Here is a 19,865-nt window from a genome sequence, read left to right as displayed (position 1 = left end):
TCTCCATAGCCGCCGCCGTCGAATACGCTGTGGAAGTCGAGCCCCCTGCCACCCCAATTTTCGTGTTTAGTGACTCACAGGAGGCGCTACGAAATATTTCCCGATACACCACACACCCTCATACCTCTGACATCCTCAACTGCGCCCTTCGCGCCCGTCCTCCCCACAAGATAACGCTGGTATGGGTCCCCGGCCACGCCAACTTGGACGGCAATGCTCGAGCACACGAGCTCACCCGAGTACTCTCCCCGGGTCCGCCCATGTTGTGGCCCCATGTGTACCACCCTGGCACTCAAAGATTTCAGAACATCAGGCACGCCGACAGCATCTCTGCGCGCTACGCGCAAGCAGGCAGTGTTTCCCGGTCCCCCACCTCGCCCTCTCCCGTGAAGCCGCATCTGTGGTCCGGAAAGCACAGACCTCATCTCTTATCACTCAATCCCGTATCCACTACATTCATGACATCCTCTCGCGTCCCACTTGCTCTACACCGAACTGCCTTTCCTACCCATCAGTACGACACCTTTACTGGGAGTGCCATCTGCCAGACCTACCACCACACCTGCGTTCCCGCATCGCTTCCTGGAGGACTGGTTGAACCCGGGTCCTGGCGTAGATGTCAAATCGACGCAAGAACTTCTGGCAGCCCACTCCTTCGTGTTAGTGCGGACCTCTGGGAGTTCTACAGACCAGCCGTCTCCTAATGAAGAGACTGTGGCACGACGTCCCGGACTAGGGCTGTTTAAAGAATAAAGTTTTCTCTCTCTCTCTCTCTTGTCGGTGTCCCGTGGACCAGCAGGCGTAGCACGCTTCTGTCTTGCGGCGAAACGGCTTGCATCGGTAGAGCCAAGACCGATACCGAACCCAAAAAGGGACTTTTTGACCATCAAACAGGATCTGGGCCATGTTTGACGAGTTCAGTCGCTTGGCGTCAAGAATGTGGAGGTCCGGATTGTAGCGATATATGCTGTCGAACACTTTATCAGGTGGTTCGTCTTCTAGGATATTAAATATGACCCCGACTACGCTGTTAGCCGGAGCTGCTACGTGAGCAGAGACCTCATATTGCTTCCCGCGGACCGTCAAGGAGGTCATACTTGCGTACTTGGGGGCACGTTCCTCCGATGGGGGGCTAATGACGAGGTAGATAGCGGTTTGCTGCACTCGAACTTGGTCCTCACGGTTCGGCACAACGTGAGCTTGAACCTGCATTGCGTCGGCGATAATAGCCTGGGCTAGCGACGCTAGCACCAGGCCGCCTCGGGGACGTAGAACAATCTTTATATCAGTTGCCGGGAGTGGCGTCACCGGCGGTGTCCGCTGAACCGGTCGCTTGCAGTGGGATTGCTTCTTGGAGTCGAGTTCGGGCGGACTTATTTGCTGGGCCGTTGCCTGAGCAGCCGCGCGTAGGACATGCTGCCGGTGCCTGATGGTGGCCCAGCCTGGTCGTTCGAATTCGGAGGGGTCCATTTCTTCCCCTTCCACGGTGTTCTTCATGCCTGGGTATTACGCGGTGGCCGTTCACTCGCCAGAGCGGCCGGTGCACGAGCGCAGCTGCGGCGGCGACGATGAGGCGAGCGAGGGGGCTAAGCCTGATCAGGCCTAGCGAAGCCGACGACGTGGTGTGGGCTTCGGGCACTCCGAACTAACCTTCTGGTGGTTCGATGACCGGGATGACGGTGTCCAGGTGATCCGCGTAACTTGCCGGTTACCGTGGCACCCCTCTCGATGGCGTGGATAGAGATTGCCCAGCGTAAGGGCGGGCGAAACTCGGAGCCGATTCGGGGGGCTTGTGCATCTTGCGGCCCCCTAGCGGGAATCTCTGGGGCCCATTGAAATCCACCGCGACCAAGATTGGGCAGCCGGGATGCCGTTTACGTAGATGTGAGACCCAGCCAAGGCTCAGTCTGGCTGCACGGCCACTGTAGGGGCGAGCATAGTGCGACACTATGATTACGTCCGTGTGAGGGAGGCGAACGAGTACAGCGACGACCTCTTGCCATAGTGTGCACCATCGCGCCAGGTCGATGCGGGTCTGAGGATAGCTGAAGCGGGCGTAGACGGCTACCTTTCCTGGGGGAACTTTAGGCCTAAGACTCCGGCGGTCCAGGATGGATGGAGACGAATACGCCACAAATGCAGAAAGGGAAAGGAGACCATTAGTTTCCTGGAGTAGTAGCGCCCTTGCACGTAGCTTCCCGCACAGAAGGCGTTGGCGAAGTTCTCCGACCTTTCCAGTTATGCCCTGCAGTTTCACTGCAGTATACTCTCAGATGAGCCCTAATTCACACGTACCATCATTGGCGAAGGTTAGCCATTAAAACCGAGGTGAGAGTCTGGAGTTGTTGCACGACAAAACACAACAATTCACGTGGAGACATGGTGTTCGATGTACACCCTTGATTACCTGGAGGAACAGAGACGTTCGTGGTTCGGGTGTCCGTAAGGCGGGTACTCGCCCACCGGCGCTGAAGTATTGCACGACGTTCTTTGAGCCGCTGAATTTTTTTCCCAGTGTATCCAGCCGGTTTTCAATTTCGGAGTCTTCATCTAAATCAGGAACTGGTAGGTGGCGAACGTCGACGGCTGGCACGTGACATCTTGACTGCCGAACTCTACGTCATCATTGTTGACGGTTCAGGTTCTGCTGCGGGGAAGTCTTCCTCTAAGGGTGTCAAAGCAGCGTATCGGTTGTAAATCGGCACCTTTTCGAGCATTGGGGCTTCGGCATGCCTTTCACTTCGTTTCAAGCGGCGCTCCAGATTTTCTTGTTGGCCTCCAGCTTTGTAGGGCACTTTCGGGAAGTGATGTCGTGGTCGTTCGATTTGCAAAGGCTGCATCGAAAGGTCTGCGACGTTGTGGCCTCCTCAGGGTTTCCTTTTGGTGGATAAGGGCAGGAGAATTTCATGTGCCCCCTGCCCTTTTTTTTAGATGCAGAGCATCTGATTCACTCGCCTTGTCCCTCCGGCGTCGTCGTCGGCGTTGTCCGCCCCTCCCCCATTCTCCTCGCCGCGCCAGCTGCGCTCTCCGCCGCTCACCCCTTCTCCTCTCCGATAGCGAACACTCTCTCGCGAGGGGCATTGAATTAGGTTCTATTGAATTGGATTGGATTGGATTGGAATAAATTGGACTTGGATTGGATTGAATTAAAGTGGATTGTGTTGCGTAATAGCCGCGGCACGTTGCGTCATAGCCGCGGCAGACGCGCTGGGGCCGGCGCATGTGCAGTGCTCTCTCTTCCGCGGTTTCCTCTCCTTCGGGCGCGCTGCGCATATAACCGGTGTGCCGTTCTCCGGCGAAGCAACATCCACGCTTGGCTCAAACACCTAGAGTCCACGCCGCTTTACAAGTACGCCGACGTCGTCATCGACTGAAACCGGCTTACGCAGTCCCCTCAACGTTATGCGCGCTATAAACGACGGTCCCATCGCCGCTCCGCTTATGCGTCGCATCTACACAGGGGTTCCCGCGAGGGGAGGTGGGAGTTTTTTTAAATGCAGAGCATTTGTATAACTCACGATGTCACCCGTGCGTCGGCGTCCGCAGCAGCCAGCCTCCCTTTACACTATAAAAAGAAAAAGAAATAACAGTTACCGGCGCCTGGTTTCGATCCCACGACCCTGCGGGCGGAACGCAAGGTACATGGTGCTCTACCCACTGCGCCACAAAACGACACAGAATCAAAGGCTACGAACGCGCCTTATATCCTTGACTCATTCAAACTACGTCGTCAGCGGCGTGCGTTGGCGACTCAGCGGCATGCTAGCGGCGTGATGCTGCGTGGTGTACACGTGGTAGCACCAACCCCCCAAACACTAAACGTTACCGCAATACAAACACCCCCTATAAAGCGGGTTGGCGCGGGCTCCACTCCAGTCAACTCCCGCGCTATCTTCTCTTGCGTTCGTCGGCGGTCGCAGTTGATAAGCCGATAACGCCAGCGTCAACGACGGCGTCAACGATAACGGTGGCTTCGACGGCTTGGTCGTCAACGGCGGTGGCGACAACGGCACCGGCAACAACGCCGGCGGCGGCTGCCTGGACGGCACCGTCGCGTTGGCGCGCGTCATCCCCGTGGTGAGCGACATCGACGACGCGGACGCCGCTTCGCTGGAACGGTTCCGGGCGTTCGCGGTGTGCGCGTCGTGCAAGGACTCGTTGGTCCGCGGCGTCGTCCCTTCGATGTGCGTCGCCTACGGCTACAGGTACCCTCCGCGTCCTGCGCACCTGCCCGAGCTCAACGCGGTGGAAGAGCGGCTGATCTCGCCTCGACTGCCGTTCATGAGCATCCGGCGGTTGACGCGGGCAACGGGGTAGTACGGCCCGTACGGCAGTACCACCACCACCAACAACAACCCTACGCCACGTAAACGACCCCAATGTTCTGCATTTACTCGTGTCCCTCCGGGTCCTCACGTACGGGGAGGTGCTGGAGTGGTACCGGCTCGGCCGGCGCACCGCTCCGGCGCCCCACCCGGAACTAACACGACAGCAGGCAGTGCTACTACGCCAACTACAAACACAGTCAGTGATCACGCCGGCGCTCGCGCGTCACGTGTGCCCGGACGTGTACGTCAGTGACGTGTGTAGTGTGTGCGGGCAACATCGCGCAACTCTGGCCCACATCATGTGGGACTGTGCAGTGCACCCCGTGGACGCTGCCGACCTCTACGGGCGGCTGCCGGACACCATAACGAGTGCCGTATATTCGACGGACCTGGCCGCACAAACTCTAGCCGTCCAGCAGCTCGAGGCTGCTCTTGCCAGGCAGAAGCGGAGCGAGTCGCAGACGGCGGGGAAAGGGACGAACTCCCGAGTACCTTTCGCGCACCGCTCACGCCGACGCCGGCGGGGCCGAGTCCCGAAGACGTCGTGAACGTGGGTGGGATGTGGAGGCTCTGCGCATCCCGACCTCCCACTCCCTGCTGGCCATAAATAAAGTCTTTCTCTCTCTCTCTCTCTCTCTCTCTCTCTCTCTACTCGTGTCCCTCGCGCGGGGGCATGCGACGGAGGATTTTTTGCTTTTCAAACCCTAGTTCTTTTGCTTTTCAAACCCTATAGTGTGCACACTACGAGGCAATGGTCGGTAAAGGATACAGGCTTTACAATACCGTCTTCGAATTTGTCAATAAGACCAAAAGGGACGTATATTCGGAACAATCTGGCGTGGCTCGTACCTTGAAAATGCTTGTACGTTACTTGCCTTCCTCCCTCCATGCACTCTCCCGCGTCCACTACGCAGTTGTCTTCAAGAAAAACAAGTTTATTGGAGCGAACTTGTGCTCCCCTAACAATTCAAAGAATACAAGGCGGCGATACAGCAATAAACAAAGTGACGTGCGTAAACTGGTGTCGGCGATTCGAATGCCAGGGCGTCTGCTCTGCAGGCTTTTATCTCTTCGTGCGAGTGTTTCTGGAACCGTCGATTTACACCCAGAACATTGTAGATCAAAGAAGACCATTCTGCGCTAGTGACGTTAGGGCAAGACAGTCTGCTTATCTTAATGTGATAGCCCGTGCGGCATAAAAATAAAGAATGGAAGACGCGCTTCGCTTGGGACGCAGATAACACAGCCGGGCATGGCCGGGCAGCAAAAAGAAACAACAAACTTGTACATGGTTCGCGGCATTACCCCCATCTAAGAGTGCATCGACCAAATGCTAAAATAAAAGACAGTCTAAACAACAACAAAAAAAGTCCGTCATCTTGCATAGTAAGGTTTCAAGCGAACCACGAGGACGACTACGGGCCGCGTGCGTCTTCGTGATCCGGAATCACCATCGCGGATCACCTCGTAGGGAAGTTGGCCGACACGTCGTAGAATCTGGTAGGGTCCGAAATACCGTCGCAGAAGCTTCTCACTTAGTCCGCGTCGTCAAATTGGAGTCCAAACCCAAACACGATCCTCCGGGTGGTACTCGACGTCTCGGCGTCGGAGGTTGTAGCGCCCGGCCTCCACCAGCTGTTGATCCGTTGTACGAGATCGAGCGAGCTGGCGGGACTCCGCACGCGGAAGCTATCCTTGGACGTCGGGGTTGAGGTCGTCGTCTTCTACACGAGGAAGCATGGCGTCGAGCATCCTAGCCGGCAGACTCGCGTAGAAAAGCTCGAACGGCGTCATCTGCGTAGTTTCCTGGATAGCCGTGTTGTACGCAAACGAGACATACGGCAGCACTTCGTCCCAAGTTTTACGTTCAACGTCGACGTACATTGACAGCATATCCGCGATCGTCTTGTTCATACATTCTGTTAGTCCGTTCGTTTGGGGGTGGTACGCCGTCGTTCTTCGGTGATCCGTGTTGCTGTAGCGTAAGATTCCTTGCATAAGCTCCGTAGTGAAGGCCGTTCCGCGGTCCGTGATAAGGACTTCAGGGGCTCCATGTCGCAGCGCAACATGGTTTATGAAGAACTTGGCGACTTCTTGTGCAGTCCTCCGCGGAAGAGCGGCGGTCTCTGCGTAGCGCGTCAAGTATACTGTCGCTACAACAATCCACTTGTTCTGTGATCGTGATGTAGGGAACGGGCCTAGAAGGTCCATTCCAATCTGTTGAAAGGGCCTCGACGGGACGGCGATCGGTTGCAGAAGTCCGGCGGGTCTTGTCGGCGGCGTTTTTTATCGCTGGAAGTCACGACAACTCCGAACGTAGTGGGTGACGTCGGATGTAAGGCGGGGCCGGAAATACTTCGCCTTGATTTTTGCTATAGTGCGAGCTGTGCCTATATGTCCGGAAGACGGGTCGTCCTGGCACGCTTCCAAAATTTCGTCACGGAGGTCTGCTGGGACGAGAAGTAGATAATTCTTTCTCGTTCTGGGGCTGAAATTCTTCACGAGAACGGAGTTTTTGAGACTGAATGCTGGTAAGTTCCGCTTGAACGCCGTAGGCGCGGAGACATTGCGTCCTTCGAGGTAGTCTATCATGACGCGCAAGTCGGGGTCGGCACGCTGCTGGGTGGCTAGGTCGCTCTCAGTCACGACTCCGAAGAACGCGCTGTCCTCATCGAAGTCTTGTGGTGGTGGGTCGACGGGGGCAAGGGACAGGAGTCGGCGTCGGAGTGTTTCCTGCCGGATTTGTAGACTATTGTAACGTCGAACTCATGCAGGCGCTAGCTCCACCGCCCAAGACAGCCAGAGGGGTCCTTCAAATTGGCGAGCCAACACAGCACATGGTGGTCTGTCACAACCTTGAATGGTCTACCATACACGTGCGAGCGAAATTTTGAAATGGCCCATATAATGGCGAGGCACTCTTTTTCAGAGGCTGAGTAATTTTTCTCCTCCTTCGACAGACCACGGCTGGCAAAGGCGATTACTTTTTCACAATCGCTTTGCTTTTGGACGAGAACGGCTCCCAAGCCTATATCACTGGCGTCGGTGTGCATTTCCGTTTCGGCGTTTTTGTCGAAATGAGCGAGCACAGGAGGGATTTTCAGGCGTTGTTGCAGCTCGCAGAATGCTTTTCTTGGGCGTTTTCCAAGGCGAAAGGGGTGCTATCTTTTGTCAGGTACGTGAGTGGCTCTGCAATGCGTGCGAAGTTTGCGACGAAGCGCCGGTAGTATGCGCACAGTCCGAGAAATCTTTGCACGGCCTTTTTGTCTTTCGGTCTGGGGAAGTTCGCATTGTCGGATGTTTTCGCCGGGTCAGGGAGGACTCCTGCGGCGTTGACGACGTGTCCCAAAAACTTGAGTTCCTCGTAAGCGAAGCGGCACTTTTCAGGCTTCAGCGTTAATCCCGACGTACGAATGGCCTCAAGTACAGACTCCAACCTTGCAAGGTGTTCGTCAAAATTCCGGGCGAATACCACAACATCGTCGAGGTATACGAGGCAAGTGTGCCATTTCAGGCCAGCGAGCACAGTGTCCATGACTCTTTGAAACGTTGCTGGCGCCGTGCACAGCCCAAACGGCATCACCTTGAACTCGTATAGACCATCCGGTGTTATAAATGCAGTGTTCTCTCGGTCTCTCTCGTCCACTTCAATTTGCCAGTAGCCGGTGTTCAGATCCATCGTTGAGAAGTACTTGGCATGGCAGAGGTGGTCAAGGGCATCGTCGATTCGGGGGAGGGGGTACACGTCCGTTTGCGTGATTTTGTTCAGTCGCCGGTAGTCAACACAAAACCTTAATGTGCCGTCTTTTTTCTTTACGAGTACGACGGGCGCAGCCCAGGGGCTTTTCGATGGCTGTATAATGTCGTCGCTGAGCATGTCGTCGACTTGAGTCCGGATGGCTTCCCGTTCGTGTGAAGAGACGCGGTACGGTGACTGTCGGGTAGGTTGGGCTCCTTCTTCGGTTATTATGCGGTGCTTCGCCAGAGGTGTCTGACGTAATTTTGAGTTCGACGAAAAACACTCGCTGTAGCGACGCAGCAAATCCAAGAATTTCTTCCGTTCTTCTTGCGGTAACGCCGGATTCATGTCGAAGGGATTCGGAAGCTTGAAGGTATCTTTGGATGAGCGTTCAAAGTCGGCGACCGCGATCACGTCACTTGTTTCTTGCGTTTCTTCGAGGAACGCAATTGCAGCGCCCCTGTTTAAATGCTGATTCCTCGCTGAAATTAGTGACCAAAACTTGGGATTGGCGTTGCTTAAAGCGCACAATGCCTCTTGCGACGGAGACACCGCGGTCGAGAAGCAACCTTTGATCACTCTCTACGATAGCGTCGACGTCAAAACCGCATCTTCACAGTAAACCGTGATCATCAAGCTTGCGCTGGGTGGCAGGGTGACATGATCATCGGCGATCCTTACAGCAGCACGGTGTTCGGGGTTCGGTTCCGGCGTCATGAAGAGATCGGAGGAAAAAGTTATGGACTTGGCCTATAGATCAATTATTGCACGTTGTCCGTCAAAAAGTCAATTCCAAGGATGACGTCGCGGGAGAAATTAGGCAAAATGACAAACGCCGCAGGGTACGTTGTGCCGTCTATGGTGACGCGCGATGTGCACGTTCCACTTGGCGTCACGAGGTGGTCTCCTGCTGTGCGAATGTGCGGATCGTCACATCTGGTCATAACTTTCCTCAGCTTAGATACAAATGGTCCGCTCATTACTGAGTAGTCGGCTCCCGTGTCTATGAGGGCGACTACATCAAAGCCGTCGATGGACACCTTGACGTCAGATGCCGCCTTCCTCGAGTTCCGGGTGCGTCGGGGCGTCGCATCTCGGCTTGTGCGTGTTGACGGTCGCTCACTGTGCGTCGTCGTTGTCGTTGTCTTCTCAGCGGCAGATTTGGTCATGTCGGGTACGCGTCGCGCCGTGAGGCTGCCGTCGTGTTCGGGAGTCTCGTCAGGGTTAGGTAGGGTCGTCGGGATGAGGGCATGTCGTGAATCACTGTCTTCAGTGAGTCGCTGCGTCGTTAGAGGGTTTTCATTTTTCCGCCGTTGTGCAACTTTGCCTCCCGAAGTTGCTGCTTTTAGTTTTCCCCAGCGTGGGCTGGGGAACCTTCCACGTGAGATGTCAGCACTGCTACGGCTGCTCGGTGATTGGTATGGGTAGGGCGACGGCGAACGGTTTAAACAGGCTGTGCCACGGCTGGTTTGAGAAAGGTCGTCGTCGATATCACGTGGTCATTGCCCAGGGAGAGGGCGAGGTGCGTCGACGGAGAAACCACGCAGTCCGAGTTTCTTGTATGGGCAACAACGATAGATGTGATCGGCCTCTCCGCAGTGGTAGCACAGCAGACGATTATTGGCGGTTCACCAAACGTCGGTCTTTCTCGGCGTCTGGTTTTGGGCTGTGGACGGCGGTACGGTGGAGCTTCTTGTAGACGGGCTGGAGCAGGGCGGGGTCGACGAACATCCGTGGAGTAGGTCATCGCCTGTGGCCCGCGGGGTGCCTCGGATGGCATAGAAGTGCCCAAAGCGTGTTGAACCTCTTCGCGGATGACGTCAGTCAGGGAAGCCACTTGAGGTTGCGGCGTCGTCGGAAAAAGCTTCCGAAGCTCCTCCCTGACCACTGCTCGGATGGTCTCGCGCAGTGTGTCGGAGCTTGACCAGCGCGTTGACCGGGCGATCGTACTGCCTCGTTCGAACTTCCAGCGTCTTCTCTATAGCGGCCGCCTCAGACGCGAATTCGGTCACCGTCTTAGGAGGGTTGCGGACAAGGCAAGCAACAAGCTCCTGTTTTACCCCTCCCATGAGAAACATTAGTTTATTTTCTTCTGTCATCTCCGGAACCTCACGTCGAAACAACCTCTTCATCTCCTCAACAAAGATTACTACACTTTCGATGGAGTGTTGCGTGCGCGTTTCTAGCAAAAGTGCGGCTCGTTCCTTTCGCACGACGGTGCCGAACGTTTTAAGGAACTCGCTCTTGAAGAGAGTCCAGTCAGTCAGATAGCTTTCATGGTTCTCGAACAAAGTTCGAGCTGCATCCTCCAAATAGAAGAAGACATGCCAAAACGTTTCTCCGTCGTCCCACCTAGTAAAGATTCGAACACGGTCCACTTTCTCCAACCAGTCCTCAGGATCTTCCGTGGGTGATCCATGAAATGATGGTGGTTCCCGGGGTTGCTGCAGAACTACAGGATGGCCCGTGGTCATCGTGGATGCGTTGTTCATGGCAATGGCCGTGACGTCTTCCGCATTCAATTTATCTGGCAGGAGTCCAAACTCCGGCTCTAGGACTTGCTGTCGGCGGCTGGGACAAGTTGGGCTTGCTTGACGACTTGAAGAGGGCTGAGGGTGCATGTACCCCGCACCCCTACCAGATGTCACGTTGCCAAAGGCGACGCAGTTGTCTTCAAGAAAAACAAGTTTATTGGAGCGAACTTGTGCTCCCCTAACAATTCAAAGAATACAAGGCGGCGATACAGCAATAAATAAAGTGACGTGCGTAAACTGGTGTCGGCGATTCGAATGCCATGGCGTCTGCTCTGCAGGCTTTTATCTCTTGGCGCGAGTGTTTCTGGAACCGTCGATTTACATCCAGAACATTGTAGATCAAAGAAGATCATTATGGGGTAGTGTCGTTAGGGCGAGACAGTCTGCTTATCTGAATGTTATAGCCGGTGAGGCATAAAAATAAACAATGGAGGACGCGCTTCGCTTGGGACGCAGATAACACAGCCGGGCATTGCCGGGCAGCAAAAACAAACAATAAACTTATACATGGTTCACGGCAATATGTTGGGACAACGTGGATATACTGACGTCTCTATGCGGGCTTGTACTGACCTTATCACGTGCTTCTAAGACACAATTAAAATCCCCCAGCCGCCGTTCTGTATATAGTGAGAGAGAGAGAATAGTCTTTAATGATACTGGTGAGGTTAGCCTGGCCAAGGCGCCTAGCTTGCTACACCAGATGTATGAAAGAATGAAATCGATGAAGAGATGATGATAATGACTGTGATGAAGATGACGCGCTCATTAAGAGAGTCCTGTTTAAAGAGTCTGATCAAGTCTTGTGCTTTGCAGGAACGACAATGGAGCTTTTGTCTCTCGAGATGCTCGTTTAGAGTTCGACCAATGGCCTAGAACGTCACTTAGAGTTAGTCCTCTAGAAAGCGGAAGACCCAAGGACACTAAAAGGGACGTTCTAACTGCTCTATACCGCGTACACTCACATAACACGTGGTTCGAGTCCTCGCGCACGTCACCAAGAGTGCAGAAGGGGGAAGCGGCCTGTTTCATCTTGAATCGAAAATAACTTGCGTAAGCGACATTTAGCCGCACGCTGTGAAGAACCGCTTCGTCATGCTTGGAAAGTCCGTCAGGGATCCTAAAGGTCCCGTGCGGGTGTATGGAGTGAAGCGGCGCGTAATTTTGCGGCTCAACAGCCCACATAGATCGCTGAAATCTCCTGGCAGCCTTGGACGCAACGGCAGAAGCATCTTTTCTGGAGAACGGTATCGGTATCACTGGCCCGTGCAGATCATGCGCTGTCGATGCCGCAGTGTCCGCCTTGACGTTTCCAGTTATACCGCAGGGGGCAGGAATCCACTGAAGCTCTGCAGATTGTAAGTGCAATGCATGAATGTCGAAAACAAGCTGTTCTTTCGGGTACGATTTTAAGCACTGAAGGGCCGCCCGAGAATCCGTGAAGATTGCCCACTGACGTGCTAGTTGCTCGATAATGTCGGCGAAAGCAGCACGCAGAGCTGCAAGTTCGGTGTCCATGGATGTCGTCCTGTGGCTAAGCGTTGCGCTGAAGGCATACAGGAGGACGGGAACCAGATTCCTATAGACGATGAGCTAGCTGCCACAGATACATCCGTGTATAGATGGGTGTGGGCCCTGTATTTTTGGCAGATCAGTTCCAAGGCGAAGCACTTTAAGGCAGGGGTGGCGATATCCTGTTTTCGGGTAATGCCGGGCACTCCAGTTGTAATTTGCAGACAAGGGTACATTCAAGGCGGTTGTAGCGACGGAGAAGGGTGCTGGTAATGCAGTGGCAGAAGGTCTCGAACTTCAGTGGCTGATCTCAGTGCTAATGGGTGACCAATTGCTGCCGTGCTACAAATCTCAGTTGAGCACGAAGGACCTCCTGCGCGTCAAGAGCAAGTGGTGCCAGTCGTCGACACTCCACCATAGTTCTTACCGTGAATGTGGTCTTCGGAACTCCAATGCACACCCTCAGGACCGGCGCTTGCATACTTTGCAGGACTCTCGCATTTCCTTTTGCCTGGCTTCAGTACAGCCACAATAAACCCGTGCTTCCATTTTTGCTCTAGGCGGCCAGTTTCCCAAGAACGATTGAAGATGCCTATAAAAGGCACTTCTTTCCCTTTTTGCCCAAATGGGAAAGGGCTGTGTAGCTGATATTGTCCGGACCAGGCGATGTAGCTTTCTTGACAGAGGTCAGCGCAGCGACGAGTTCTGCCATAGAGAACGGTTCATCCATGGGTGATGTTATGGCTAGGGCAGGCGCACTTGTGGGCGACGCGGGTCTTATGTTTGATGTCGGCGAAGAGGTAATTTTTCTGCAGAAGGCGTTTGCAGCGTTCAGGTCACTGATGTTCGTGCTTAGCGAAACAGAGTTGGAGAGGTGAAGTTGTGTCGGTGGTTCCCGGAGACTTTGAACCAGGCGCCATATTCCCGAGAGTGGCTTCCTGGGGTCCAACTTAGAGCAAAACGACGTCCACTCGCGCTTGGCCAACTTGTTCATGTGCCTCTGAATGGCCTTCTGTGCTCTTCTAGCATCTCGGATATCTTCCGTTGAGCTCTTCTTTCCGTTGAGCTGTTCCGTTGAGCTCCCGGCGAGCTCTTCTTTCGGCTCTCCGACGCACTGCACGAAGTCTTTCAAACTCTGCATCGGCGGTAGTATACCTTTTCTGTAACCTCAAATACTTAGTGCAGGCAGTCCTGGCCGATAAAAGTGTTTGTACTAAGTCGTCATTACATGACAAACAGTTCATTTTCTCTACTGCGGATTGGAAAGACGTCCAGCCAGAGCAACGCAGTGCCCGTTGAGAACGACTGCCCTGTAAGCCATCTACAGTGACGTAAACCGGGACGTGATCGCTGCCGTGCGTTTCAATGTCAGATATCCAACTCGTTGTAGATAGCAGCTGCTATGACACAATGGTGACGTCAAGGGCGCTTGACACGGTTTCACGGAAAAACGCTGGTTCTCGAGTGTTGAGTACAAACAGGTCGTACCGTTGATCACAGTCAAAAAGCCGCCGCCCTTTAGCTGTCACTTTTCTTCCTCCCCATGATGGGTGGTGGGCGTTAAAATCACCCGTCAGAATTTGGGGTGCTGGGGTAGCATTAATAATGCCTTCAAGTCGATGAAGGTCCAGTGCGACACTAGGCAGCAATAATAGTGAAGGACAAGCCACCGCCTCGCACTGTAGCTGCCACATATTCGTTTGATGCATCGGGTGGAATGCTATGTTCTATGATGGCCAGGTTGTTGCGCGAAGCTAGGAGGATTTTCGTTAACGCCACTCCAGTTGGCGATCGTAAGACCGTGTAGCCCGAGAGACGAATATCTTTGGATAATCGCGACTCCGAGATGGCGATCACCGGGAAATGATGCTTTTGCACGAAACGGCGGAAATCAGAGAGACGCTGCTAGAGTCCACAAGCATTCCACTGAAATATTGTTGCATTATTTCGAATTTTCTGCAGCTTTAATGGTGAGGGCGCGCGAGTTACTGTATGGGTTAGACAAAATTCAGGAGTGTGACAAGAGCCGTAGCCAATGGAGACGCAAGGGAAGCAAGGAAGCGGCGTACAGCGTCCACGAGTGGCGAAATCATTGTTCAAATCCCACCGAAACTCCGGTCAACTTTTCAACCACTATCTTCTCTCGGCGGAGCTCGACGGGCCGACTTCGATGTCCGCACAGCTGGAGTTGGCAAATACGAGCTGATGTCTACAAAAAATTTGTTCCTACGCTTTGCCTCATTTGGCGCATATGGGCTGACGATTCACCACTCCGTGTCTCCCAACAAGTAAACGCATACTACAAACCTACCTGACAAGCAGGACCACAGGTTTCGAACTATAGTCCGGGTAACTTCTTCAAAAACAGAGCACAGCCTGCCGACACGCCTACCGCGTGGCTAATACGCACAAAATACCGCGACATGAACCCCAGCACCATGCTCCCGGTCTCCTCCTCCCATTTTACCTTCGTCTCCTGAACTGCAAGGATGTCTATGTCCAGGTCCGTCCGCAGACGGTGTACCTGGCTCTGCTTTCTTTTACTGGGCAACCCCCGGACATTTAAGGTAGCTATGCTCAGGGACGGCCGAGGAGACATTTTGGAATCAGCAACTAAAGCCCGGTAGCATGATCCTTCCCCTTCACGCCGTTGCCTTTTGCTAGACGCCGCTGTCGTCCACACAACCTTGGCGGCCTCGTTGTTGGCTGGCAGTCAACTCAGAAGTCCTCCGCCCCGCCGAAAGGCTAGCCGTGAGTCTCAGCATAGAACGACGCACCGGCGTCGCTTTCCCCGGTGGCTCGCCACTCTCTACCCCGGTGACCCCGGCTCCTTTCGGACGGCTCGTCGGCGTGTACTCATTTGGCGGCCGGGCTGGCGGTCTCCTCCATGGCGTCATCCTTGTTTCCCGTATCCTGGCTATGCGTCCCGCTCTCTTTGGTGTCTGCTTTTTGGCTTCCGTCTCCTAGCGATGGGAATTCCACCTCTGCGTAGATGCGCTCCGAAGCTCGCTGCTCTTCGTGAGCTCTTGTTGGGATGCCCGTGTCCGCGTCTTTTGGCGTAGTAGTCCTCGTCGCTGACGCGTCAAGGTCACCGGTCCCCTTGGCGGCTTCCTCTACCTCGGCAACGTCCATGATGTCCTCGTTCCTCGCGTCGGCACTCTTTGCGCTTACGACGCTCACGTACGACAGGACGCAATGGGCTTCCGTGTGACCGAAGCATCTGCACCGTGAGCAACCCTGCACTCCCTGCGCACGTGTCCTCCTCCGTTGCACCTAAGGCACTGCACTGGTCTGCCTGGAGCGACTACTAGGGCCAGCTCACCGGCCACACGAATCTGGTGCGGCAGGTCGCCGAGTTTCACCCCCGTCTTGAGCTTTAGCAGCACCGTCTTCGTAGTCGACGCCTTCTCGTTCACTCCGGTGAACCGCCATCGCTCTGTCGTGATTTCAGTCACGCGGCCGTAGTTCACGAACGCGGACCTGATGTTTTCGTCTGCCACGCCGTGCAGCAGCCAGTGTAGCTTAACTTTAACTTCCTGGTTCTGCGGGTCAATAATAAGTCGGCGACGCCCCTTGACTCGTAGGTCCGTGGCTGCCACCGTCTTCCTCGTTGCGTCCGGGCCACTGAAGGTCACGGCCCCAACGTGGTTGATCTAATGAGCCCCCAGGGCCACCACCTCGGGGAGCGTTTCAAGCTGAGCCAGAGCGTGTCTGAAGTCCTTGACGCGGTACGGTCGTCCTCTCACGTCAGCATGTAAAAAAAACCGTATTTCCGTCCTGTGGGCAGTGTAGGCAGAATAAAGTGGTACTCCTTATCTTCGTTTCCTTCAACCCTGTTTCTGCGGCCAGCAAGGGCCGCTATCGCCGCTCCGCCGGAGCTCATGATTGCACAACCGTTCACGACTGCGGCAGGAAGTGGAATGATTGGACTACGACCCTGAGTTGTATCCGAGAATCAAACGGCTTACTCCCTCGCCTGCAACGGTGCGGAGTACCTTAGGACCTCCCAATGTCCGTCCGCGTCCATCCGTGCGCACACCACCATCAAGCAAGAATCAAGCGAAATTCGATTTGAGCCGTGAGTTGCAGTTTTATTTAGGGAATAATCAAGGTGCAATTCACGGCTCAAATCGAATGACGGTCGGGGCAAAATCGGATGTCACTCGGGGCGCAACTTGGATATCGTTTTGAGTCCCCGTACTCCGCACCCTCGCCATCATCCAAGGTGTGGAGATGCTGCCATTTTTTTGGAACCGCTTTTGCTTCACATTTTTCCCCTCCTATAAGGGTTTACCTTCATTTAGAGCCACTCACTCTTCCGGTTCACTGAACCTACAAAATAATAGCGCACCAGGGGTCCGCGCCTACGCCTCTGAGCTTTGGGGGTGCGCATGAGTTCTGCTTCAAAGTCCATTGCAGGTAAAGCTGAACTTACGAGTATTTCATATCGCTTGTGCCACAGACGACGTCTTCAATAAGAAATATTAGTTTTCAGGCTGAAATGAGCACCACTCCACGCTCTATGTGTGCCACCGCGGCCATTTTATAAGCGTCGAGCTGAACAGCTTCACACGTATACATATTATTGGATGGACCAGGGAGTAAACACCTTTGACTTTAAAAACAGAGTGATTACGGAATTAAAATGGAATATTTGTGGTTCTTTGATCATACTAGGAGAGACTGTCTACTACATAGCGCATGCGTAAAAAGGGAAAAGCACCGATGGGAAATGGAATTTCAGTAGAATACGTTCTATCATGAAATGCCTCGTCCACGTCTGTAAAATGTATGCCGGTAAACGCGAGCAAGTCCTGCCTACCCTCATCGACGCGGCCCACCCGCTTTCTGCTTGCATCGTTAACTGACCAGCAGCCTGATTTAGTCCATGCTCCGGAAGGTTTCTCAAACAGGTGACCTTACACAGATCACTCATCCACAATAATAATCCTAATCGTCCGTGCTGGCATTCAGCCATAACATCGAAGAGCCAAGCAAAATTGGGTACGAAGCAAGGGCTGCGATCAACATTGATACTTCCATGCAATTTAGTGCTGAATGAAAACTCTTGCATTGGTAGAGCAAAAAGCAGGAAAATGTGTTTCCTGGCCCAAGCTTCAAACAGTTGCGCAGCGCAATGTTAGCATCAGAGACACAGTTCGACACAGGCTTCCGGGGCCATCGTGTGCAATCGCGAATTACTCACCTATTCTTCAATGCATTCCATATGAATAAGCCAGAAGTTGTCGGGGATGACTGCGGGTTTCTTTCCTGCGCTTTCGAACAGTAAGCCTAGAAGGTGAAGAAAAACTGTTTTCCCAAACGTAAGCGGCGTTCTTTCTGATGCGTTATTGGCAACAGTATGTGTGGGGCGTTTCAGAGAAGAGCTATCCTGGAGGGAGGAATATTAAATGTGCGGTGCTGTAGACGCGATTTTTATTGAAATTACCCGCTCACCCGCAGTGCGCGCTTTTAGGTTTTCTCTTACGGTTCGACCACTCTTGGGATTGGTCACATCCCCAAGGGCAGTGTAGTTGAAAAGCATAGATTTAGAAATGCCGTAGTTATTAGCAACTGCCACCGTTAGTCCGATGTAATATGGTTCTTTCTCTCTTTATTTTGTATTCTTGTTTGCGCGTTTTATTGAAATCCCGTGTGCGTATCTGTTGACGTTTATAAGGAACAAGCTACCTCAATATTAAGGGATATTTGTACAACTGCTGCAGTGCCACTCCTACTTGTTAACCCCGAGTATCCTAGAAGACTCGTCCACTTTTGTCAATGCTTATGCGAGCTGAGACAGAACACAGGCTCCCCTAGTTTAAATGGAAAGCTGATGTCACGTGTCCAACCGACCAGTTTCAATGCTTAAAACTTGTAACCCTCAGGTAACTCAGTCAGCGTTAGCAAACATTGTTGTTGAGCCAGCCCAACATGCACCGACTGTCTTGCAAGGAACGCGTCTCCGTCTCACTCAAACTCTGGCGAGCCGAGCGGCGTATGAACGCGTCCTTTGTGCAGCCATCAAGTGCGCTCCGTTGTCGGACCCTCCTGGAGGAAGAAGCCTCCCCCGTCCGTGCGGAAACCGCTTCGGAAGCAAGTGCCACTTCTTCTGCGACGTGGGACACTGCCCGTACCGCTGCGACCGCGCCCAGCTGGCTGCCGGACACACGCCCTGGAACCGCAAGTCCAAGGAGCCCCGCACCTGCGAGGCCGACAAGACCTGGTCCGGACCGGAGTTCTACTGCGAGAGTGAGTGGGTGGACCCGCAGGCAAATGAGTGGAACTTCGGCATTAACCACGCTGAGCGTAAAAAGGGCAGTAAAGAATTTATGGGATACGTGTGCTACCACGTTAGAAAATGCGAAGGCAAAAACCAGCGCAAAGAAACGACACGTAACACGAGAAAAAGACAAACACGGGTGCTTTTTGTCCCGTGTTTGTCTTTTGCTCGTCTTACGTGTCGTTCCTTTGCACTGTTTTTGCCTTGAGTATGAACCAACTAGCCCGTCTTCACACTTTAGAAAATGCGAGCCCGGGCATCTCTGCTATGCCCTCGTGTCCGTTCCCTGCACCACAACGCACGTCATCTGGGAAGGGGGTACACGGGCGCATTTTGCAGTTCCAGGCATGCGAACATTACACTTGTCTGTATAGAGTTGACTTTACTGACGACTTACGCAGGGGTGGCCGGGTAGATACCCATTTTTTTGCCATTTACTAACCGCTGTTGTATTAAAAATTTGGTTTCCCCGCTGTCTGCCGTAGTTCTCAGCCGAAACAACTTTCCCAGCAGCCTTCCCAGATTTTTTGTAAAGAAACTGGTCCAGTAAGAAGCATAGAACGGCTGCTCATTAAACAGACAAAGTATAGTCTGCATTGGAGCTGTGCCTTATGAGACCAACGAGCACGAATTTCTCCCCGCTGAACAAGGAAGGCGTGTGAAGGAACAGGTTCACTTCAAATGTCACGTGACACTCAGCGACCAAAGCGGCAAGAGCTTCTGTATGGCTGCCGTCATGCCCTCTAAAGACAAAATTGCGCTAGATGTGAGCGTTGCGTTAACGGAGATAGGGATCGCTCCTTGGCTGGGCAAAGGCAACTACACCCTACAACTTGCGAAAAGACATTAGCTTTATTACTTTACTTGCATGACATGCCATTCTATAATCCAAAATACGCATTGTAATTTATATCAGCATCAACACATACCATGTGCTTGGCCACTTTAGATTCATACGTTCATTAGAAATACTCCGAAACGTGTCTACGGACAGCCCAGCAGGTTGCTGGACTCAAGACACCCGACGTTATTACTGCAAGTGCCTCCTCATAGCACAATTGCGCGTCGAATACCTGCGTGCCGCCGCATGCATAAAGTGCGCTGACGCGTTTTAAAGCAAAGCTTTTTACCTCTACCCCCATGGGTTCTTTCGTGACCGTTTGTGTCAACAGAAAATTTCGCGAACAAATAAAAGATTTTACTGGCACCGCCAGGAATCAAACCTGGAACATAGAGTAACAAAGCGAGAGCACGTTGTATTACTGATTTAGCTACGAGCCCACGCGGAGACGGGGAAGACAGGTGGTGCGCTCACCAAGCACATCTACGGGTTTAACCCCTGTATTCTCGCTGAATTCCACGTGATATCGTCATACGTGATAGCGTGAGCCTATCACGTGATAGCGTGATAGGCTCACGCGACTGCTCGCTCCGCCGTGCGCACCGCCCACGGCACGTCTAGCGGCCCT

General features: G+C 53.5%; 1 protein-coding gene across 3 annotated transcripts in view; it reads left to right on the top strand.

Annotated features, from left to right (window-relative positions):
- LOC144173832 (sushi, von Willebrand factor type A, EGF and pentraxin domain-containing protein 1-like) overlaps positions 1-19,865 on the top strand; it is a 214,332-nt gene that overhangs the window by 45,352 nt on the left and 149,115 nt on the right. For all 3 annotated transcript variants that reach the window (XM_077702093.1, XM_077702092.1, XM_077702091.1), the window contains exon 5: positions 18,135-18,365. In XM_077702093.1, the coding sequence (XP_077558219.1) occupies positions 18,135-18,365 (231 nt within the window). The remainder of the gene's footprint in view (positions 1-18,134; positions 18,366-19,865) is intronic.

This window comes from Haemaphysalis longicornis, unplaced genomic scaffold, assembly GCF_048455015.1.
Source record: "Haemaphysalis longicornis isolate Haplotype H1 unplaced genomic scaffold, Haemaphysalis longicornis Haplotype H1 scaffold_3, whole genome shotgun sequence".
Lineage (NCBI taxonomy): Eukaryota > Metazoa > Arthropoda > Arachnida > Ixodida > Ixodidae > Haemaphysalis > Haemaphysalis longicornis.
This window is presented reverse-complemented; position numbering and strand designations above follow the sequence as displayed.